At 45.1% G+C, this 24,312-nt stretch overlaps 1 protein-coding gene across 1 annotated transcript; it reads left to right on the top strand.

Moving 5' to 3' along the window:
* Positions 1–1,381: 1,381 nt before the first annotated feature.
* CTCF (CCCTC-binding factor) lies at positions 1,382–23,013 on the top strand. The gene is made up of 13 exons (XM_014076064.2): positions 1,382–1,596; positions 7,705–7,753; positions 8,051–8,171; positions 9,975–10,764; positions 11,491–11,661; positions 12,432–12,565; positions 15,074–15,194; positions 16,194–16,343; positions 16,647–16,807; positions 17,574–17,756; positions 19,119–19,254; positions 19,934–20,104; positions 21,266–23,013. The coding sequence occupies exons 3-13, from the start codon at positions 8,169–8,171 to the stop codon at positions 21,445–21,447; spliced, it is 2,202 nt and encodes a 733-aa protein (XP_013931539.1). The 5' UTR covers positions 1,382–1,596; positions 7,705–7,753; positions 8,051–8,168; the 3' UTR covers positions 21,448–23,013.
* Positions 23,014–24,312: the final 1,299 nt, after the last annotated feature.

Here is a 24,312-nt window from a genome sequence, read left to right as displayed (position 1 = left end):
GGAGGTATAACAGAATAACAGTTGGAAGGAGCCTGGGGAGGGCGAGAAAAGCATGCAAAAAAATGGGGGGGGAGCGCCTGTAGTGCACGAATGCACACTGGGGGATCGCGCATAGCATTATGGGTGCAGCACGCCCACACATGACCCCACTTATGGCACATGAGCCGAAAAAGGTTCACCATCTCTGTTCTAGTCCAACTTTCCTACTCAAGAAGGAAACCTATACCAGGGGTCTGTGACCTTAAACACTCAAAGAGCCATTTGAACCCGTTTCCCACAGAAAAAAACACCAGGAGCCACAAAAACCTTCCCATGGCTATTTCCTGAGCGCCCACAGAACTAGCATATGTAGTTGAATTAAACGTTCTGTTTCCTTCTGAAACTTTTCTTTTCTTGGATTTATCCATGGTTGGCCTACTGGGGGTCGAAAAGATCAATTGTGTAGTTGTGATGCATATTTTGAGCCACAGGGAGCCACAGCAGAGGGATGAAAGTGCCACATGCAGCTCCAGAGCCGTGGGTTGGTGACCCCTGCCCTATACCATGCATACACAGATCCACATACACAATTAACAGACATGCACATACACAAACACTTGTAGCATGGGCATTTATGTATGTATAGGTGCTTCTTTATGCTAACCCAGTGTGACCAGCCCAATCCCCCCCCTCTCTATGCACAAGCCACCTCACAGGGTTGTTGTAGGGAAAATAAAGAGTATGTTCGCCCCTTATAAAAAATAAGCTGCAAACAAACTTATAAATAAATAGGAATAGGGCAGGCATCTTTGAGGTGGCTCAAGCTTGGCTAGATGGCTCAGTGACTAAGACGCTGAGCTTGTCCATCAGAAAGATCGGCGGTTCGAATCCCTAGTATAGGTCTCCTGCATGAGCAGGGGGTTGGACTAGATGACCTCCATGATGTCCGCTTCCAATTCTGTTACTGTTAACTGCCCGCTTGGCAGCACCGTCTACAGGGGGCGCCAGAGGGCGAGGAGGGAAAGATTCCCCCCCCACCCCGCCCTCCAGGTTTTTTAACTGCCGCCTCGCCCTCTTCCCGCCCAAACCGCTCGGCCTCGACACCCGTCATGAGAGGGCCCTTCTTGCCCCCGCAGCCCCGACCCACGAGGGAAAAAGAGGCGGACAGGCGGCCGTCCGAAAGGGATCCGGAGCGCGGCCCTCCCGTGTCACAGCCACCCTCCACGGCCCGCGGTGAGGGTGCGGAGGGGGGGGGTTGCGTGACGTCACGGCCCCTCCCCGCGCCTGCCCGAAGGCGGCCGCCCGATCGGCCCCGTCGGCGTTTAAAGTTTAGCGCCCAGCGTTTCCTCCCATGGTGCCCCGCGCGGCCGCCTCTCCCGCTCCCTCCTCCCTTCGATCGGGTCCGGCGGCCGCGGCTGCCGGGGCTCGCGCAGGCGCACCCGGCGCCCCGTCCGCCATTTTGTGTCCGAGGCGACTGTGGAGCGATTAAACCGCGAGCTGGTGCTGGGCGCTGGCGGTGGCCGCTAGCGGCAGGGGCAGCGGCAGCGGGCGCTCGGCGGAGCCCAACGGGGCGGGGCCCGGGGCAGCAGGGGCGGCCCGGAGGCGCCTCCGGGGCAGGTAAGCGGCGCGGGGGGTTTGCAGTCGCTTTCTCCGGCCTCTAGGTGTCACGATGGGGCTCGGGCTGGGACTCGCCGCGGCGCCGCCGCCGCCGCCGAGGAGGATGGGGAGCGGGGCTTTGTCTCCCTCTACCGTCCCCATCGCCCTGATGCCGGCCTGGTACTGCCGCCCACCGGCCTCGCCGCGCAGCGCCTCTGACGGAACCAGGCCGCGCCTGGCCAAGGACGCCCCGGCCGCCTCCGCCGCCCACACGACGCCAGGCGAGCCCCGGGGCCGCGCTGCTCGAGCCCTGACCGCCCCGAGGAAGGCGCGACCCGCAATCCCTCCCCGCCGCCTGAGGGGAAGGCCCCGGAGGTGGCTGCGCTGCCTTGCCGCCATTACGACACGGCGGCCTCCCCGGCGCTCCCGCCGCCGCCGCCTCGGCCCTTCCCCGTTTCCCCGCCGCCGCCTCAGCAGCACCGCCCTCTTGGCTCCCCGGAGGCGTCCGCGGCTTCCCGGTTCCCGCTTCCTCCACCCGCCGCCGCCTTCTCCTTTCCCCCCCCCCCACCGGGGTTTCTTTCGCCGCCGCCTCCGCCTTCTTCTCCTCCCGTCCCGGCTGACCGTGTCCGTCCTCTGGGGCGCCCGATCGGTGCTGCCGGCCGCCCGTCCGTCCCTGCCCGCCCGCTCCCGCCGGCCGCCTCCTCGCTGTGCGCGTTGCGGAGTGAGAGGCGCTGCGAGCTCAAGAGCGGGACTCGAGCTCCCTCTTGCAAGGCAGGCTGAGCTGCAGCGCCATGCAGCGCGGGGGAGCGCCAGGCGGGGACGCCCGAGCTCGCCCCGCTCGCCGCCGCCTTCTTTTCCCCCCTCTTTCTCGCCTCCCGAGAGACCCCCGAGGGGAGAAGGGCAGCGGGCGGGACGGGGGAGGAAGGGATCCCCTTCCTCCGTGTGCCCCCCCCGACCACCCACCCAAATGAACCCCGGATCGTCTCCTTTCCGGGCCCATCGGCTCTCCCCCTCCTCCCCCCCTCCCGTTCGATTTGGATCCATTGGATCTGCATTTCCCCGATTCGGATTCATTAGTTCTGCATTTCCTCAATTCGAGCCTATTGGATCTGCATTGCCTCAATTCCGATCTATTGGATCTGCATTTCCCCGATTCGGACTTAGTGGTTCTGCAGTTCCCTGATTCGGATCTGTTGCATCTGCATTTCCTCGATTCGGATCCATTGGATTTGCATTTCATGCAGCCGGGAAATGGAGGCCAGGCAAAGGCACAGACTGCTTCGGGGTTTTTTTTTTCTCTCTACCCATCTTCGTGCCATATGTTCCCGGGATTTAATGCTGGCAGCCTTGAAATCTGCTGTGCGCTCTCTCTCTCTCTCTTTTTCCCTCTCTGCCCCCTCCTCCTTTCTGCATTGATTGTAGGGCAGGGATTGATCCCGGTTTGGGGCCGGGGATTCGGTAGAAATGCAGGTATTTAATTTTTTGGTTTTACCCTCGGTTTTGGGCTGCCTTGCTTTTTGGATTGGAAGGTTTGACAGTTGGGCAGGAAGGAAGCAGCTGGTGGTGGTGGTGGTGGAAAGTTGGTAGGCCTGCTAACTCCCTTCCTCAAATTAGGCAAGATCAGAGATGATAATAGCCCAGAGCGTTTGTAATAAACAGGAGAAGCTGGGCAGGATCAGACCAAAGGGCCTCTTCAAGTCTTGTTTTCTCAATCGCCAGCAGGTTGCTTCTGGGGGAAAAACTCATGAGAAGGATGGAGGGTAATTGCCTTTGATAAAATCTTGGGTTACATCACTGGCTTGCTTTGCTCCGAGAAGCAAAGGTGTTCCTCCATGTTCAAAAGCAGTTCTTTCCCGTTTTAACTGGCATTCGATTTAGAAGTATAAAAACAACACTACCTTGAATATTTTAGGCTATAAGTTGATGTAGCGTGAATTTAGTATCTTTCAGTATGACAGGAAATACCAATTCTCGATTGAGGGGATCTGAGCCACAATATATTGTTCTATAAGATAATTTCTAGATTAGAAAATAGAAATCCCATCCTGCATAAAATTCTGTTAATATGTTTAGGGCAAAATTGGGCTTTAGTTGCTTTTGTGCATACTAGTCAACATGTGCCAAAATCAAGCATTACTGTCTTACCATTAGCACAAAACATGTGCACGTAATGAAGATGTGACTAATGATCTAATCTGTACTTTATATTACTAAAAAGTATTAGGAGAAAACCTGAATTAAGCCAAGCCATGGAGAGTGGAAGAGATCATTATCTGTTGGTCCCTGTGATAACCATGGCACTCTGGCAATACTCTGAATTGGAATTTAAAAAGTCAGTATGTGAGCTGAATAGCATAAATAGTATTAAAACCAAAGGGAAAATGAGATGCACTGTGGATTAAACATACAATTACATGCAGGGAAGTGAAGGATTTGTGTGTTAATGAATGAAGAGGCTAAAATAAGTCTCAGGATGGATAGAAGTTATTGGAGTTGCCCAGGTTACACGTGAAAGTAGGGATCCATAGATTGATGGTGGATAATTATGAAAGCAGCACCTTCAACAGGTTTTTGACAGTGGGAACAATTGCTATTCTACCCCGAGGTTTACAATTCTGCTTTTGACATATAAAAACCAATTAAAAGTTTCCAAATTTTAGATAATTACCTTTAGATAATTTTATATATGATCTTTTCATCAGATAGCCTATTTTTTTGTATTAAAAAATACAGTTCTCAAATATTATCCATTTCTTCATATTTCCTCAACTATTCTAAAGTGTGCTTCATTGCCAAAGAACTAAATTAATTGTTCTTTTTATTGTTACACTTGGCTTCTTTTTCATTTTAATCCTTTGGCTACCATGAGCATCATATGATCCTTAAATTACAATTCTGAACTCTTCAGCCTAATACTGAATTGTACAAAAAAGTTAAATGTTGAAAAGTTAAATCCACAACGTATCTTTATCAGAAGTTCAATAATGTATATGAATAATGAGGAAAATATTTAAATGTTAAATATGTGATGTTGAATTATGTACCAAGTAATATTATATAAATACAACCTGACTTACATAGACAGAATCTCTGTTTTTGAGAATTCATTGTTTTAGTGTGCATGGTAGTGGTGACTGAAAGAACAATATTGAGAATTGAGAACTGATTATATTCCAAATATTAAAGGTTAGGTTCTGGAAATCTATAACTTCTCTGTCTTAGAAAAGGCAATATTTTTCTACTAATTAGAGGATAAATCAATAGGTTCATTTACATAAATGTTATATTTTATACTTTTTATATACTGTTAATATAGTATTGAGTCTATTTGATAATGCTATTATATTGTGTTTTTTTGAAAGCAGTGGCTGTAGTTTAATATATAGAATGTAGATTTGTTTGCTTTCCTTGTCTTTTTATCATTTTTATTTATTGCTTGCTTTAATTTTGTTATGGTTATGTATCTTGGTAGTTTGCTTATATTCTGTAACTTATCCTTTCAATAAAGAATTTTTAAAAACACACAAGAACAAAAGGTTAGGGCTTGGTTGAAGTTTGGAAGCGATTGAATCAATCTAGCAAGTATTACATGGCTTCTGTATTACCGTAACAAATAGAATTTTAACCTGCATTGCAGTTTCATTGATTTTAGAGGAGGCTTATTCCTTACTACATTTTGCTGAATGGTTCACAGTAATTGGAGATACTTTCTTCATGTGACCTGATATTATAGCAGCATATTGTGAAATATGATTCAGAATTACAAACTGTTATGTTCTACCTCACTTCGGAAATAATCTCCTGGGTTTTGTGTAGGCCTTTAAAATCCCTGAGCTCTCCTGTCAATTGGTTAGCTGCATTCACATTGCCATGGAATCAGATACTTATCTAGTCTTACATTCAATGTCTGGATTTATCTAGTATCAATCTGTACTTCTAACATAATTGTGTTGGCTTTTCGGTTAGCAGCTCTGTAAAAGACTGAATGTACCCTGAGTGTTTCTGACAGTAGTGGATGTATTGATTAATTGAAATATCCGGAATACTTTTAAGCCATAAATAATATTTTAGGAATTTACTGTACAAATATTTGGACTGAAAATGAGATGTGTAGTTTAAAATCCCACTTAGTATTTTATTTTAAAAATTCGAATATATTATTTTACATTGTAATATTAAATGAGCCTTTTGACACATATAAATAACTGCATTGAACTACTGCATGTAAGTCACAGGCAACTGGTACTGTTTACATGGTACAGTCAGAACAGATCGATAAATAAATTCTTAGAGTAGGAAAACCAATTCAGGCTGTGTCAAGCCCAAAGACACACAGCAAATTACAGGTAGTCCTCGACTTACAAACACAATTGAGCCCAAAATTTCTGTTGCTAAGTTAGACATTTTTTAAGTGAGTTTTTCCCCCATTGTACAATTTCCACAGTTGTTGCCACAGTTGTTAAGTGATTCCCCACAGTTGTTAAGTTAGTAACACCATTGTTAAGTGAATCCGGCTTCCCCACTGACATCATCAGAAGTTCACAAAAGATAGATCATGTGACTCTGGCATACTGCAACCATCGTAAGTATGAGTCGGCTGCCAAATGTCTAGATTTTGATCACATGACCACAGGGATGCTGCAATTGTTATAAGTATGAAAAACAGGAATAGCAGTTAGACTTCTATACCGCTTCATAGTGCATTTACAGCCCTCTCTAAGCGGTTTTATAGAGTCAGCCTCTTGCCCCCAACAATCTGGGTCCTTATTTGACCCACCTCAGAAGGAAGGAAGGCTGAGTCAACCTTGAGCCTGGTGAGATTCAAATTGCCGAACTGCAGCTAGCAATCAGTGAAGTAGCCTGCAATACTGCACTCCAACCACTGCGCCACCTAGGCTCTCTGCCAGTGAAATTGGACCCCCGAGCTCTGTTTTTGGTTGCAACGGCTTCCTGCAACCCTCTACCAGTAAAAACAGAGCTCAATAAGGCCACCCGCGGTCCTCATGAGCTCCAATTTCTGCTGTGACGGCCTCCTGCAACCCTCTGTCAGCAAAAACGGTCATAAGTCACTTTTTTCAGTGCTGTTGTAACTTCAGGCAGTCACTAAGTGAACTGTTGTAAGTCGAGGACAACCTGTACAACTGGATCCAGTTCTTTATTTGTTTACAATAATGGACAAAATCTTGAAGTTGGCAGCCACTTGGCCCTCTTTGGTGGTGGCGGCACTGTGGCCTCTTCAGTCACACTTGACTGCTAGGTTCTCTTTGGTAGGTCACCCATACCAACCATTGGTCTGCCATTGTCCTCTTTCAGGCCCTTGGCCATTGAACCCCTTAATATCACGGCACTTCTTCATTGGACTGCCTCTGCTTGGCCTCCCTTCCCTTCCAATTCTAGACAGGGAGACTTGAGAGTACCATAAGTTAAATGGTGCACCTTCAGGCAAGTTCTCCTTCTGTATCTTCTGGTTGCAGCTCCAGCTTTGACTTTCGGCTTTAACAACATATCCCTTAATTCAACTTGTTCTCCTAAAAACAGCATGTGTGGCTGCTGAAAAACAATGGGGGAATGAGTGGCTGGGTGGTATTCCCATCTTTACATATGCACACTCATCTTTCTACCAAGTGCTAGGCGTATTCTGTTTTTTATTCAAATAGATTTGCATACCCCCAAAAAATGAGAATGAAAATACACACCAAATAGAACAGGGGTGTCAACCCTCGATTTCATCGAGGGCTGCATCACAAGGGGGCCGGGAGGGGCGTGGCTAGCTCAATGCCACTCGTGTTGTGGGTGCCTGTGGTGGCCCAAGCGCTCTGCCAGCGAAAACGGAGCTCAATAGGTCCATCCATCCTGGCAATTTCTGCTGCGATGGCTGCCTGCAACCCGTGCCCTCCCGAGCTCCATTGTTGCTGGCAGGGGCATCACGGGCTGGTCCTTTGCTGTTTCCAGGGCAGCCCTGCGGGCCAGATCTAAGCACCCTGGGGGTCTTGAGTTTGACAGCCCTAAAATAGAACATGTGTTTCATTTGGAAAATGCATTTTGTTTTGGATGGAATAAACAATGCATCCTTCATTGGATTGGATTGGTTTGGCAGAAATAAATCCTGAAATGTTTTTGTTGTTCCAGGTTTCGGCTGAAAACAAAACCTGCAGGAATCGTAGGCTGATTTTATGGGGTGAGTAGGGAAAAGATTCTTCATTGGCAAGGCTGATATTTCCAAACAGTGACCAAAAAACCTAGGGCTTCTGGACACAATTATCTCCCTCTGTTTAGTGGTATTTAGAGTTATATTTATTTGAAATAAACAGTTTTCAGTGTATTACCATGGCTAATACTTAATTATAGTTTACATTGGTGATCTTATCCTGTTTTCAAAGATATCTAAATAATTATTGCTACATTTTATGTCAGTTATTCTTGACCAAAAGTGTATTGCTATTCAGTCTTTCTAAGCCTTGCTTCATCTTTGCAGATAACCAGACCAGGGTACAATGCCTGTGGCGAAACAAGTCATACCAGAATAAGAAAAGAAATTATCTTGGGAGAAAAAGAAAACAAAGAAGATAGTTTTATGTGACTGATGTGCCACAATGGTGAGCAGCTATTATCTGGTAAAAGGGATTTACTAAAACAAATAAGCTGTTTTTCAGAGAGGCTTCTTCACAGATCTGAATCCTTCTGTTTCCATATATTTTTTAAAAGACATATCTAGGAATTTAGTTAATACCATAGGAACATTCTATGTTGCAATACCAATTTTACGTCTCCCCCGTTCCCTTTGGATATCACCTCAGCAATTCCAAGATCAGAACATTAAAATAAAATGACATCATCACCCACTCCTATTCTTAATTCACCCCTTTTCTTTAAAAAAGCCCCCCCCCCCTTTCCAGATGTATAATGAATGGGAGGAGCAGGTTGTTTGCTTTTATGTGTGGATTATTTTTTTTAAAGAGTAATATTGGGTTGCAAAGAAAATAGTCTGTTGTCCCTGGTTCAGAAGCTGGATATTAACATTTCTGATTTCTGGGGGCTCTTGTCAAGCACGAAAAAGCAGGACCACAAGTTAAATTCCAGTTAAACTGATTTATTGCCAATGCCTATACCCAAGAATCTAGTCAACTAATGGTCAGCTCTAAATTGATGCCAGATAATGGAATTCAAGGGGGTTGGGTTTAGATTGCTTGTGGGAACATAATGACTCCAGGCTGATTCCTCCCTTGGCTCCACCCCCAGCACAGCCTGTCCTTCTGCAACTCAATACATTTCAGTGATCGCCCTTCTTGTTCTCTGTACCCAAGAATAGCTTCGGTGGCCATGGATATGGGAAGCGTGTGTTGTTTCTTCCCTCTGTCCTTTTATCACTTCCCTGTTCCTGTCTACAAACTGTCTCGTTAGTAGCTTTTCTAATTTTTCATTGGAGAAAGAGCTGGATCCTGCAGGGAGGCGCTGCTCTGAAGCAGATACTGTCGCATTACTGATCCCTAGTGGTTGGATCCTCTTACTGCAAGCGGCACAGGACTTTTAAGAAACATCATTTTTGGCATGTTCTCATTGAGGGAGTTATAAAGTAAATCTGTTCTACAAGAACCCATTTCTCTTCTAGTCCTGCCCAAGAGCAATGGGGTTGGCAGTTATGTTCCAACCTAGGCTTCCTCAGCTGTACGAAGCCGAGTCCTCATCCCGATAAACCCCTTTTATTTAATTTACAGTGAATTCCTCTCCAGAAAGTCCCGGCCCACAGTCTTTCAAGATAGTTCACAATTACCGACCTTTATCAGGCTTGGAGAGTGGCCAGGCCGATATCTTTCAGACGCCACAAGAATGCAGGAATGAACTAATTGTCACCTGCAAACACCCCTCCCCTTTTGCTCTTTTATTCCCTATGGGAGGGGCCATTCACCGTCCGCCTGTTGCTTTACTCCCAAGTCGACCCTTGTTCCTTAGCTATCCCCTTCATCTGGCAACTCTGCTCATGCGCACACTGGGAACAGGCTCCAGCTGTTCTTCTGCCTCACTGATGTCTGACTCAGGCAGCTGATAACTGGCATGTGGCTCTGGCCCCATCTCTGCCTCCGACACAGAGCCCTCATCAGAGCCTTCCCCAGACTCCAGGACTGGCCCATGTTCCTCCCCAACCTTCTCACTGCCCAAATCTGCTGCCAGCTTCACTGGACACTGGTGGGCCACAACAGAAGTCACCGTGCTCAATGGTGCCTGTGTGATTTTAGCAGTGGTGAACAATACAAGAAGTCTGATCATTTTTTCAGCAGCTGCAAACTCGCATTTATCTGACCCCGATTGCTTTAAGGGTTCTGAGAATCTGCTCCATCAGTTCATGCAAGGTGCCAAAGCGAATGCTTAAGCAAGGTCTTCTCCTTTTGTTTCTTCCCCAGGAAGGTGACATGGAAGCCGAAGCAGTCGAAACTATTGTGGAAGAATCTGAAACGTTCATTAAAGGCAAAGAACGGAAGACCTATCAGAGGCGCCGGGAAGGCGGGCAGGAAGAGGATGCTTGCCCGATGCCGCCCCACCAAGCAGACGGCACTGAGGTGGTGCAGGAGGTTAACGCCGGTGTTCAGATGGTCATGATGGAACAGCTGGATCCAACGCTGCTTCAGATGAAGACAGAAGTCATAGAAGGTGCCGTGTCGCAAGACGCAGAAGCCACTGTGGACGACACCCAAATAATCACCCTGCAGGTTGTGAACATGGAAGAGCAGCCCATCAACCTGGGCGAACTCCAGCTTGTCCAAGTGCCCGTCCCGGTGTCTGTCCCCGTGGCCACCACCTCTGTGGAAGAACTTCAGGGGGCCTACGAAAACGAGGTGGCCAAGGGCGGCCTCCAGGAGGGGGAGCCCATGATCTGCCACACGCTCCCTTTGCCCGAAGGCTTCCAGGTCGTAAAGGTTGGGGCCAATGGCGAGGTGGAGACCCTGGAGCAGGGGGAGCTTCAGCCTCAGGAGGACCCCAACTGGCAGAAAGACCCCGACTATCAGCCCCCCACCAAAAAGACAAAGAAGACCAAAAAAAGCAAACTCCGCTACACCGAGGAGGGCAAAGACGTGGACGTGTCTGTGTATGACTTTGAAGAGGAGCAGCAGGAGGGCTTGCTTTCGGACGTCAACGCCGAGAAAGTGGTGGGCAACATGAAGCCCCCCAAACCGACAAAAATTAAAAAGAAAGGTACGTTGGAACAGCTCAGCCTGGAGGCTGGGTGGGCAGACCTTCCCGATTTGCCCTGCACATTAATTATCCCACAGCTCTTGAACATATCCAGGGCAGGAGTTTAATTGATTTAAAAACCCAGCCGGGTTCAAAAAGACTAGTCTTGAGGATGGCTTAATTGTGAACTAGGTCTTCCTTTGAAAGGTAAGATTCTCTGCGCAGAGATTCACATAACCCAAGTTTCACATTCAGGTGGGTAGATTTCACATTAACCGACGCGCCAGATGTGGAAGCCAGAAGCCGTTTCCCCTCAGCCAAGAGGATTATTGCTCCCCCAAGTGATTTCTGTTGTGTTTTATGGCCTAGTTCAGTGTTTCTCAACCTTGGCTACTTGAAGATGTCTGGACTTCAACTCCCAGAATTCCCCAGCCAGCAAATGCTGGCTGGGGAATTCTGGGAGTTGAAGTCCAGACATCTTCATGTTGCCAAGGTTGAAAAACACTGGCCTAGTTAATGCAGCTGATCCTCTACATTCTGCCTGTTAGGCAGAAGGATAAGGATACAAATCAAGTTGTTGTCCTTGATAACGACTGAAGTTTTCTCTCGGTTCCCTCAGATGCGCTGCACATTTATTCCTTTAATTGGGCAAATATTGTCTGTTAGGAACGGAAATCGGGAGGTGGGGGGGGGAATGACGGACAGCAGGTTTCTTCCTCAGAGCAATGAACGTCCCTTTCTGAATAGGGGTGAAGAAGACATTCCAGTGCGAACTCTGCAGCTACACCTGCCCCCGGCGTTCGAACCTGGACCGTCACATGAAAAGCCACACGGACGAGAGGCCACACAAGTGCCACCTTTGTGGCCGAGCCTTCCGGACAGTCACACTGCTGAGAAATCACCTCAATACTCACACAGGTACCGAGAAAGGGGGGGACGCTGTCATGCCATTTTCTAACAGGCTGATTTGGGAGGGACACATGGAACGCTTGATCGAGCCCCTGCTGTGAATGTACATGCATTTGTGGTGTATCAGAAATATATAGCACATAAATTGTTTGTGTATAGAAATAACTTGTTGGTTCCTATCTTAAAACGGGTCCCCAACCGCTAGTCCAGGGGTCAGCAACCTTAAACACTCAAAGCCACAAAGGTCCTAACCGGAAGGCCCCACCCCATTCAATTCTGAAGCCAACCGGAAGTCCGGTTTCCCTACCATAGAGTCTTCTCGTAGCGTGGCGTCCTTTTTCCTCTACCTGTCCTAACCGAAAGCCCTATCAATTGTGGAACCAACCGGAGACAGGGAGCCGCAGCAGAGGGAAGAAAGAGCCGCAGGTGGCTCCAGAGCCGCAGGTTGCTGACCTCTACCCTAGTCTGTGGCCTGGGGCTGGCCGTAGCCCATTTGGAACCAGGCTGCATAAGTGGTGGCTGAGCACACATGAATGCGAAGCTAAATTTGTGAAAGCGGCATTCATGTGCGAAGCCATCCCCTCCACTACCACTGCGGAGCTGGAAAGATTTGAAGACTGCTGTCTTAAAAATACCGTTATTTGTAACCAGAACACAAATATTACATATAAAGCGATCTCCTTTTTCAAAATAAAGCAGCCCAATTGAGACTTGCATGTTATTGTGGTCTCAGTCAAATGAAGCCGTTTGAATTTTCTTCGATCTCCGTAATCCTCCAGGTACGCGTCCTCACAAGTGCCCTGACTGCGACATGGCCTTTGTGACCAGCGGAGAGTTGGTTCGACATCGCCGCTATAAACATACCCACGAGAAGCCATTCAAGTGTTCCATGTGTGACTACGCCAGTGTGGAGGTGCGTTTCGTGTCTAGTTGTCTATCGCTGTTGTGCGATAGCTACACCCGATTTTCCCATTCAGTGTTTTGCTTGGAGCTTTGAAAGAGTTGCCTTCATCATTAACATTTCCGTATCTTATAAGTGTTCAGGTGGCTCCATCGCTCAGGTACATTGTGGTTGACATAAAGTGGAACTTCAGTGCTGCCTCTTCCGGCGTAGAAATTTGTTGCAAATCTACCTTGTTTAATTTCAGTGTCACTTGGAAACCATTTTATGGATTAAAATTTTGCAACATCCAAAACTGGTTTCTGGGAACATGAGATCTTAAAGCACTAGATTTTGTTTGATTATTTATTAAGTCAAGGCTGAACTGTCTCAGATTAGTTATAAATTCTTGTTAGCGCTTATTATTTTGATTTAATCCTTTCATTCTTGCATTCACGATAGGTTTAGGTTTAGGTAAATTTATTTATAGGCCACCCTTTTCCCTGAGGGGACTCAGGGCGGCTTACAACGTATAGGGAAGGGAGTACACACAATGACATATAAAAACAGTACGTAAAGATAGGTTATCTTTACTAAGCAACTTATTGGACAACTGCAGGCAGTCCTTGAGTTACAACAGTTCATTTAGTAGCCATTCAAAAAAGTGACTTATCACCATTTTTCACATTTATGATGTAAGCAGCATCCCACATGCTCATGTGATCAAAATAGAGACCTTTGGCAACTGACTCATTTATGACAGTTGCAGAGTCCTGGGGAGACATAATCCCCTTTTGCAACCTTTTGATAAACAAAGTCAGTGGGTACACAAGATTCACTTAATAACCATGTTACTAACTTAACAACTGCAGTGTTTCAGAATGTAAAATGGAGCAAAACTCGTTTAACTGATGTCTTACATAGCAACTGAAACTTTGGACTCAATGATGCTCGTACGTTGAGGACTACCTGTATTTTACATCATTATAGTTTCTGATAATGTATTGAGCAGGAGAAATGCAGCAGATCTACTTCGTGATATAAACTCTGTTATCAAACATACCTGCATAATTTCACCCCAGAAGGAATGAACATGTCACCCCACAGAAAGGATCTCTTAGGGTCTGCTAAGAGGGGTTACAGAGAACCTTTCAAAATGGAAAGGTTTTATAACCAGTTGGAGTGACAGGCAATTTGAGAGGAGAGGAAACGCTTCTTTACAAGTCTAGAATTGTAAGCCTTGATTATTTTCTGTTGACTTTCTGAGGCTCCTCCTGAGCAGAATGTGTTTCAACTACAGAAAATGAAACATATTTCTCAAACGCAGCTATCCACAGAAGAGCTCATAATTCTGGATGCCCTGGTGGGTCTTTGTGGACCCCCAGTAGATTTATTTTCATGCCAGTGCTTCTCCATATTGAAAATGTTGTGTCGTGTCAGCTACCAGCAGCAGATTAAAATGACTCGTAAAATTGGAAACACACAGTAATAATATTTTTAAAGGTAAAGGGTTTAAACGAGCACGTTCACATGAAACGTTCAAGCAGAAGACTTCGGATAAAGAGCTCAAAGTTAAGAGAGCTGCCAACTTCTGAATTTGTGGACCAGAGGGAGACAGATAATGTTTCAAGGGATAGATAATTCCAAAGAGGAAGGCCTTGATCCCTCACAATCTCTGCCCCTTTCGAGAAGCAGCTTCATCTATTTTTTAATATTCCATAATTCAATTCTAGAGAGCATTTTTACAATATTAATAATTTGAGTTTTTGAATAATCTTAGTTAATCTCTTGCCTGTTTCTATCATATAAAGGGCTACTCCTTGCTCGGGTCATCATATTCTAAAGGAATCCTCTTTTAAATATGAGTCATTCTTTGATAGCTAGGAACTATTTTTTTAATATTTCAAGAGTATCCTTTTGTGTCGCAAATAATAAATGAATACTGCATCATGCTGTGCAAAGGGGGAAATTCTCAGGCTTGTTTTTAATCCCATCGGACTGGTCCACAAGGCGTTCTTAATACTGCAGGTAGTCCTCAACTTATTGACCAGAATTAAGTCCCAACATTTATGTTGTTAAGTGAGATAATTTGTTAAGTGAGTTTTGCCCCATGTTACCACTTAGCTTGCCACACTCGTTAAATGAATCCCTGCACTTGTTAAGTCAGCAACCCGGTTGTTAAGTGAATATGGCTTCCCCCTGGACTTTGCTTGTCAGAGGTTTGCAAAAGCCAATCATGTGACCCCCCCCCCCCCAGGACAAATATCAAATGTCATAAATATGAACCAGTTGCCAAGCATCCCAAGTTTGATCACATGACCCTGGGGGGTGCTGCAATGGTCGTAAGTGTGAAAAACGGTCACAGTGCCATTGAGACTTTGAACGGTCCCTAATCAAATGATGTTAAGTTGACGACTGCCTGCATTTGTTTTCCCATTGAAAGGGCTTTTCGTTTTATCGTTCCAGAAGCCCATAGATCATTATTTTTAGCTGTAGGGATCTACGCATTGCTAATCTCCCTTTGATACTCTTGGGTTTCAGGTTAGCAAGTTGAAACGCCACATTCGTTCTCACACCGGGGAACGCCCATTCCAATGCAGCTTGTGCAGCTACGCCAGCAGAGACACTTACAAGCTGAAGAGGCACATGAGGACCCATTCTGGTACGGATTAACTTTGTTAAAAATGACACCCAAGTGTGTGCTGAAAGCTCTCTCTCTCTCTCTCTTTCTGTGTCTGTCTCTCTTGTGTCCGATTTCTTGATTGTCTTAAAAGGCTCGGCATTCATGTTAAGATTTCAGGGAGTTTAGCTAAAATCTGCTATGGTAAATAAGGCTGCCAATCACCAAAAGCAATGAGAAAGCCTTTCCAGCTTGTTTTCATGCTTGTCCCTGATATCTCAAACCTTTTTAAAGCATGTTGTAAGCACTGAAAACAGAGCTTCTCTTGTAGTAGCTAATACAACATTTATTCTATATAACTGGAAAAGTTTACAATGTAATTAGATTTTGAGACTTTCCACAACAGATTACAACAGAATTGCTTTTCTTTCCTTTGTTTGCTTAACTAGTAAGCTCGTATTTGTTACAATACCCACAGTTTGTTTTGGTCAGTTAAGCAGAGTTTGAAATAATGTTTTTGACTTGATTGCAGTTACAATATAGTATGACAATATAGTATGATCACAAATGATCCTAATTTGTGCTCTGCCCAAGTCTCTAACCCAACCTTTCTGGATTGGAAAAGAAAATAATTGTGTATTTTTGCATGCTGTGCAATATTAGCACACACAGTGATGGAAATTTATACACATCGTAACTCGACTTACTGATTATGAAAGCATACTATGGAATGTAGATATCATAATTTTTACTCAGGGGCTCCCTGAGAACTGAAAATAATTTCAAGGATTCCTCCGGGGTGAAAACATTGAGAAAAGCTATAACTACTGAAATAAATTCAAGAATGTCTAAAAAGGAGAATTGATCAGGAAACTACAAACAAACAATGCATATGTTGTTTGTCAGCAAAACCTAGTTTTGATTTTGGCTTATATAACACACTGAGATTAAACCACCTATCAAAGCTCATATTCTCTATCCTATGCCTTCCCCACATCTGGGCTTCTTGAACTAACCGTTTCTTCTCCCTGGTTCCCAAAGGTGAGAAGCCCTACGAGTGTTACATTTGCCACGCTCGCTTCACCCAGAGTGGGACCATGAAGATGCACATCCTGCAGAAGCACACGGAAAACGTGGCCAAGTTCCACTGCCCCCACTGTGACACAGTCATTGCACGAAAGAGTGACTTAGGTGAGCGTTGCGGGAGTCTGGGCTTCTGCGAAAAAGGAGAGGCGGACTGTCCCAAATTCACCCGTCCAGCTTTTCATGTCTTAAGGTGGGACTAGAGCTCAGTTTCAAACCTGGTGCTTTGACCACTAGACCCAACTGACCGAGATCCTGGCATTTTTAAATGCTTTTGTCTTAACATCATCAGGCAGGAATCTGGCGGCTCAGTTAAATCTAAAAATCAGCTACAGGGAAGACGTTTGCATCCCTCAGGCGCGTGATGACGATTTAAAGACTGAGGGTTCCACGCGACTGTCTCTTTTCCAGGTGTCCATTTGCGGAAGCAGCATTCCTACATTGAGCAGGGCAAGAAGTGTCGTTACTGTGATGCCGTGTTCCACGAGCGATACGCACTCATCCAGCACCAGAAGTCTCACAAAAATGAGAAGCGCTTCAAATGTGACCAGTGCGACTATGCATGCCGACAGGTAAGGATCAGCGGTGGTATTCAGCCAGTATTGACAGGTTCTGGAGAGCATGTAGCCTAAATTTTGGGTACCGTATTTTTTGGAGTACAAGATGGACCTTTTTCCCTCAAAAAAGAGGTTGAAAATCTGGGTGCGTCTTATACAGTTAATACAGCATTTTTGGCCTCCCAAAACCCTACCCCCTTCACCATAATGGCCGTGCATAGCCTTTAGGAGGCTTCCAGAGTGCTTCTGGGGGCTGGGGAGGGCAGAAATGAGCAACAAATGGACCATTTTTTGCTCGTTTTTGACCCCCACAATTCCCAGGAGCACTCTATAAGCCTCCTATAAGATATGCTTGCCCTTATTTTGACAAAAAACGGGGGCGTTTTCATGAAAAACGGGCCATTTTTAGTATGTCTGCAGAGCGCAAAAACTTTTTTTTTTTAATTTGCCTCTTCAAAATCTTGGTGTGTTTTATACTCCAAAAAATACGGTAGTTCTGAGAACCAGCAAATAGGCTGCCCCCACTGCCCCCCAGCTGATCATCTTTTGTTGCCCTGAACAAGAGAACGGAGGTTAGTGGGGTGGGGAGGGAATGGGGATTTTGCAGTATCCTTCCCCTGCTGAGCCCACAGAACCGGTATTAAAATTTTTTGAATCCCACCACTGGTAAGGATGGGCCCTCAAGGAAACTGAGATCTTCCAGATCGGTTCATTTACCACCTTCAGGCTGTCTGTGGATCATTGCGCCCCTTTGATCGCCTGCCCTCTTGATTCCATGCAGGAACGGCACATGATCATGCACAAGCGAACCCACACTGGAGAAAAGCCTTACGCCTGCAGCCATTGCGACAAGACCTTCCGCCAGAAGCAGCTGCTTGACATGCACTTCAAGCGCTATCACGACCCCAACTTTGTCCCAGCTGCCTTCGTCTGCTCTAAATGTGGCAAAACATTCACACGCCGTGTAAGTGCTTGGAACATATGGAAAGATATTGGGGGGTGGAGGGGTGGGGGCAGACAAGCATTGCAGGGCGCTCCGAGTGAAGTACCAGTAAATAAGAGAAGGAGATGGATGGTGGGTTAACACCAGTGGGCTACCAAGACTCCCCCCTGTGTTATGTTTCTGGCAAACTCAGCCAGGGCTCGTCTTCTGCGAACCCTGCTGTGGGAATCATCTGGATGGCATTTGGCGCTTTTAAAAACGGGAACTGTTTGGAGGCTGCAAAACTTTGAGGCAAGGAGGGGAGACGTCTGGCCTGGACTGTCACAGCTGCCAGCTTCTAATGCCTTGAAACCCAGAATTGGGAAGGAGTTGTTTTTTTCCTCCCACTTTTGAAAATTAAGGTGAAAGAACTAAATGTGTGCAATTAAGCCTTACCCATGCTTGAGACACTCTTCCTTTCTCTCTTAAAGCTTCTGAAATCCTCTCCCAAGAAGGCCCAGACCTCACCCATGTTTTTCAGTATGACCTCAGGGCGCCGCTCAGCGTGGCAGAAAAGAGCCAAGACATGTTGCACGGTCTTGTTTTATTACACGCTGCTGTCTAGCTTTTTTGGAGTGCGGTGTGTCTTGGTGCCTTTTCTATCTCTTGTCTCAGAAGCTGCATGAACCATATCTTTGACACATAATGTGTCATATGTTCTTGCAAATTGAAGCAGTTTGATCAGAGGTCATGTTGCATCAAGCTTAATTCTTTGTTGGTGGCTCCTCCCAAGAGCTGGCAATTAATGCAGCTTCTTTAAAAAAAATGGGAGATTGTGAGTTTTAGTTCTGCCTTTAGAAATGAGTAACCATGGACCAGTTTCAGTTCAGTTTCAGTTTATTGTATTTATATGCCGCCCTTTTCCCCCGAAGGGGACTCAGGGCGGCTCACAACTCGAACCAGGGAAGGGGGATACAGACAAAAAGTTTAAAAAACAAAGCAAAGCAATGCATAATTTAAAACACAACAGTCATACCATTCGAGACGGGGGCAACAGCTCTTTAGCCCCAGGCCTGTCGGAACAGCCAGGTTTTAAGGGCTGTGCGGAAGGCCTGGAGGGTGGTGAGGGTTCGAATCTCCACGGGGAGTTCATTCCAGAGGGTCGGAGCAGCCACAGAGAAGGCTCTCCAGTCACACACACTCCCAGCCCAAGGAGGAAAGCGGTGAGGAACCACTTCCAAGAAAACTTCAGGGACTTGTCCACATAGTTGCCAGGAGTCAAGAATGGCCTGAAGGCAGTTTAAAAAAAAAAAAAAATTTCCTGATCCACTGCGGGAGGTTGTTCAGATAATCTCTCCTTGCATGCAGCCAACATCTAACATTTGCCTGCCTTTCTTTAAACAGAACACAATGGCCAGACATGCAGATAATTGTTTAGGCCCCGATGGGGTTGAAGGAGAGAACGGAGGGGAGCCCAAGAAGGGAAAACGTGGGCGGAAGAGAAAGATGCGCTCCAAGAAAGAGGATTCTTCTGACAGCGGTAAGAGAGAAGAGCTCCAGAAACATTTTAGATCTCCTGAACTTGCTGATGGATTCATAAGTCACTGCAGGTGTTGTCAGCTGTTACACAGAGCACAAAATAGTAACTTGCCAGTAGCCACCTCAGCCATTTCAGTTTCTGAGCAGTGGCAGAAAAACGTTGATAAGAGTATAGCAAGGATCTTTGGGCAAAAGTTTTGAGGGTAGGAGACATTTCTTCTTTTAAAAAAGCTGTTGATGTATTTGAACATGTTCAGGGAAAATATTCATTTTCAGTATTGCTTTCTTCCATTCCCTTCAATTAATAATATGTCTCATAATAATTGACATATTTCAGTGTAAAACATTCACAGAGTGAAACTAAACATAATCATGGTGTGTGCATATTTGTATGCAAACATATTTACACACATACAGAGAGAAAGAGAGGGGGGGGGGTCATCACTTTTCCATCCAAGCTTTGCAAGTAACAAAGTAATTTTCACCCAACTGAAGTTTCTGGCAGTGGCATTTTGGCTTCCTTCTGTTACCCAGCCACCTTTCAAACGGAAGGCTCCTTTCTGGTAGAAACATTAACCCGACAGCTTTGCCTAGAGGGAACACACTTAGGCAGTTTTCATTTTATTTTCTTCATTGTTCGTTGCCTTGATTTTAAAAAAAAATCCTTGCTCATATTAAAGAGGAAAATGCTGAACCAGAATTGGATGAGAATGAGGAGGAAGAAGAAACAGCGGTTGAAGTTGAGGCTGAACCAGAAGTAGAAGTGGAACCTGTGGCCCCAACTCCTCCACCAGCCAAGAAGCGGAGAGGACGCCCACCAGGCAAAGCCAATCAACCCAAACAGCCCCAGCGTAAGTTAACATTTTTCTATAAATGAGGGCAGGACCCAGTCTTATAAATAAATAAAGAGGAAAGTTAAGTTAGGTGAGATAAGGAGCTTGAGAATATTGAAGTATCTTCAGAAAAACTGGATAGCAATAGCAGTTAGACTTATATACCACTTCATAGGGCTTTCAACCCTCTCTAAGCGGTTTACAGAGTCAGCATATCGCCCCCAACAATCCGGGTCCTCATTTTACCCACCTCGGAAGGATGGAAGGCTGAGTCAACCCTGAGCCGGTGAGATTTGAACAGCCGAACTGCAGAACTGCAGTCAGCTGAAGTAGCCTGCAGTGCTGCATTTAACCACTGCGCCACCTCGGCTCATATTTGATATTCGGATATTTTGGTGCTGTTTTTGGACCTGATAACACAAGCTACATCTGCGTGAGGCCAGCTCAGGCTGAGTTTGGGGCCTGCGTAATCCCTACTTGGCAGAAGAAGTGCCAAGAAGATTTCGCTGTAGACAGATTTCAAGATATCATGAGTAGAACCAAGGCAACTGCAGATCGTAATTTACACTGGCTTGTGGGTGTAAATTTTTACTTATTGTACTTAACATTAACTATGGTTTGGGCTTCAGGTAAAGCACCACCACAGACTGTGATTAATCTAAAACCAGGAGCAGAAGTATTTAATCTCCAGAGCAATGCAATAGGGCAGAAGGTCCCTCCTGCCTGGCCATTATTGTAACACCCGACTACAGTATCATTTGTGGATTTGAAACAGGCTTCTGGCTTGCTGAAAAGAAAGCCCTATCCTCTAGATCCAACCTTGCCAACTTTTAAGACCTGTGGACTTCAGCTCCCAGAGTTCCTCAGCCCTATTTTTCTACATCATATCATATTGTGTGATTCTTATATAATTAAGGCAGAATAAGATTGATGAGATTTCATAGAATGTGTGAGTTGGAAGGACTCTTTTCGGTTGATCTAGTTCAGGGGTATCCAACCTTGGCAATTTAATTCCTGTGGACTTCAACTCCCAGAATTCCCCAGCCACCCTTGCTTTAGGTGTTGTGAAATTGCCCAGCAAGGGGCAAACCAAGTCAGCGACTTACATGATTTCCAGGCTGAATCTGATTTCTCTTTCCCTCCCCCATTTCCTTTTTTGCCCCCCCCCCCTCCCATTAGCTACAGCAATCATTCAGGTGAAAGACCAGAGCACTGGTGCAATTGAAAACATTATTGTGGAAGTGAAGAAGAAGCCCGAAGCAGAGACTGTTGGGGCTACTCCAGGAACTCAGCCAGTGGCGGTGGAAGCACCCAACGGAGACCTCACCCCAGAGATGATCCTTAGCATGATGGACCGGTGATGGAGGAAGGATTAACGCTCTTCACTGAACTGGCCTGGGCTCTTTGGAACTGGCTCAAATCCGTTTTATTTTATTATTTTATTTTTCCTTCTTACCTTGTTTTCGGCTTTGGGAAATGCACCATTTTTTAAAGACCGTTTTACCAAACACCCTGGGCAACAAAACTTCAAATGATGATAGGATGTGATTTGCCTAGAACATTCTCTCCCCTCCCCTCTCTCTCTCTATCTCTCTCTCTCTCTCTATGTTTAATGTTAACCTAACCGGATCATGGAACATGGGTTTTATTTTTATTTTTTAATTTGCTGGTTGATTTTCTCAGTTCCCTAAAGGCGTTTTTTTTTTTTTTTTTTTGCAAATCACTCGATCCAGTTAACTGTTAGTGCCAGGCCGTGGTTGGCCTTCTCCGTCTGGACCTTGGCCAGACTATTCTGGAGCTGTTTATGCATTTCTAGAAGCCCTTGGCTTCGGGTTGTTGTGTTTTTTTTTTCTTCTTTCCTCTGACTAGAGATTTTTTAATTGTACATTCAGACTCAGGAGGGTTGTAAAACTGATATTGCATTTTAGTTTTGCTTTTTTTTCTTACCCGAACCCACTCCTTCCCCCCGGCGCCACATCAGCACTGTAAGGTTCAGCATGCTTCACTACCACCCCATCTCTCCCAGATGCTTTGCTTGTCCGCAGGGCATCTTTGTAATGATCGAGCTTGTAAATAACTTTTTTTTTTTTTTTACATTTTAATCTCTCTTTTTTTTTTCCATTTAAGAGGTTTTTTGGGGTGGGATGGGGATTATAGTTTAAAAGTAAAAAAGAAAAAAAAAAACCCTGTCATTTTTAACTATTGCAACTAGGAATTATGCAGGAATTGGTACCGAATGAAATACTGGAACCTATCAAGTCAGTGGGAGAGTGGGTTAAAACTGGTAGACATCCACACCCGAGCTCAGTTTCTTAGTACATGAACTTGGTCTCAAAGCGTGTGTCCCTTAAAAAGCGCCCCTTTTGAGTTTCAAGTTGTCATAACTCTTTTCTTTGCTCTCTCTCTCTCTCTCTGTCTCTCGCTCTCTTTTTTTTTTCCTTTCGGGTGTGTGTGTGTTTATGAATTCTGTGTTTAAAAGCCAAGGTGTTAATTTGTAATAGGGCTTCCCAGCCCATCAAAACTTAGGGCAGGAAATTTTACTAGGTCAGTAATCATAAAATTTGGGGTTTAATTAAAATTTATAAAATAAAATAAAGAATAATGTGAAATTTAAAAAAACAAAACAAAAGGGGCCTGTATATCAGACCATCACATGTTAAAAACACGTAAGCTTTTTATAGAGCCTCAGTCTTGCTGATTTCAGAACCAAGAACTTTTGTTCTATGTATCGCTTTTAAGAGAGCTATCAGGTTAGCTATCCAATTCTAGGTTGATGCATTTTTGTACTTAGCTGTACTGTGTGATATTTTTCATTATTTTAGGAAACCAACATGAAATAAAACATCATAAAACGTATAATGGGGTTTGGACTATGGGAAGGAGAATATACTGCTGTACAGCTAATAAATAATAATGATTATCCTCTGCGTTCGTGAGTTTGTGTGTGCTTTCTAGTTTTGGGGGTAGTTTGGGGTTCCATTTTAGCATACATAGTGACGCGGTGGCTCAGTGGCTAAGATGCTGAGCTTCTCAATCAGAAAGGTTGGTGGTTCAAATCCTTAGCGCCGTGTAATAGAGTGAGCTCCTGTTACTTGTCCCAGCTTTTGCCAACCTAGCAGTTTGAAAGCAGGTGAAAAATGCAAGTAGAAAAATAGGAAGCACCTTTGGTGGGAAGGTAACAGTGTTTCATGCGCCTTCAGTGTTTAGTCATACCGGCCACATAACCACAGAGACGTCTTCAAACAACGCTGGCTCTTCGGCTTTGAAACGGAGATGAGCACCGCCCCCTACAATCAGGAACAACTAGCACATATGTGTGAAGGAAACCTTTACCTATGGAACACATCTTTTATTTGGGGTAGGAAGGAGGAGGTTTTTCCTATTAAAGACACTCGTTTTTTACACATTTCAATTTGTTGGCAGTTGCTTGCGCCTTTAGGGCAGCTTTGTATATACAGTAATATGAACAAGAGCTGTACATTTCTAGTTAGGGAGATGTGCAACATTCCATGATTGCATGATACTCATGCCAAAATGCCAATCAACCTACAGTTTTTATTTAAAAAAAGGAAAAAGAATATCTTAGTGCAAACACCCTTGGATAATACATGCAAATCCCTATTTGAAAAATAGTTTAAACATTGACAAATCCTTGAGAGTCTTTTTCATTCCTACCCCAAACTTGCTTGAGTGTGCCAAAACCTTGCAAGGTAATAAAAGTATACTAGGGTTCTTGAAATCTCACATGGCTTTGTGTGCACTTTTTTTTTTTTTTTGGCATGCCTACACACACACCGACTTTGGTTTGGGGCAATTATATCAAAACCTTGCCGTTCTTCGCAAAAATCCAGTTGTGATTTCTATGCAACTGAAGCTTGTCTGCTATACAGCTTCTTCACTTAAAACACCAGTCTCCAAACTTGTCAACTTTAAGACTTAATGGACTTCAACTTCCAGTATGTATGGCTGGCTGAGGAATTCTGGGAGTTGAAGTCCACGAGCCTTAAAAGTTGCCAAGTTTGGTGACCCCTGTATTAACAGATTGCCTGTTTTAAGAAAACGTCATTTCCCAAGAGTGCTGCAGTTTTTCAATTTTTTTTTACTGTCCGGAAGGTCTGAGCTTTTTATTCTTCGAAAGTGGTGGGTGGGGAGCTAAGCCAACAGGTCTTCTCCTGTGCGCTGCTTGGAGAATCCAAGCATGGGTTAAATTCAGCCCATTAGCCTAG

The sequence above is a fragment of the Thamnophis sirtalis genome, unplaced genomic scaffold, assembly GCF_051295495.1.
Source record: "Thamnophis sirtalis isolate CommonGarterSnake01/CBP01778 unplaced genomic scaffold, rThaSir2_p1.2 scaffold_14, whole genome shotgun sequence".
In the NCBI taxonomy this organism is placed as follows: Eukaryota; Metazoa; Chordata; class Lepidosauria; order Squamata; family Natricidae; genus Thamnophis; species Thamnophis sirtalis.
This window is presented reverse-complemented; position numbering and strand designations above follow the sequence as displayed.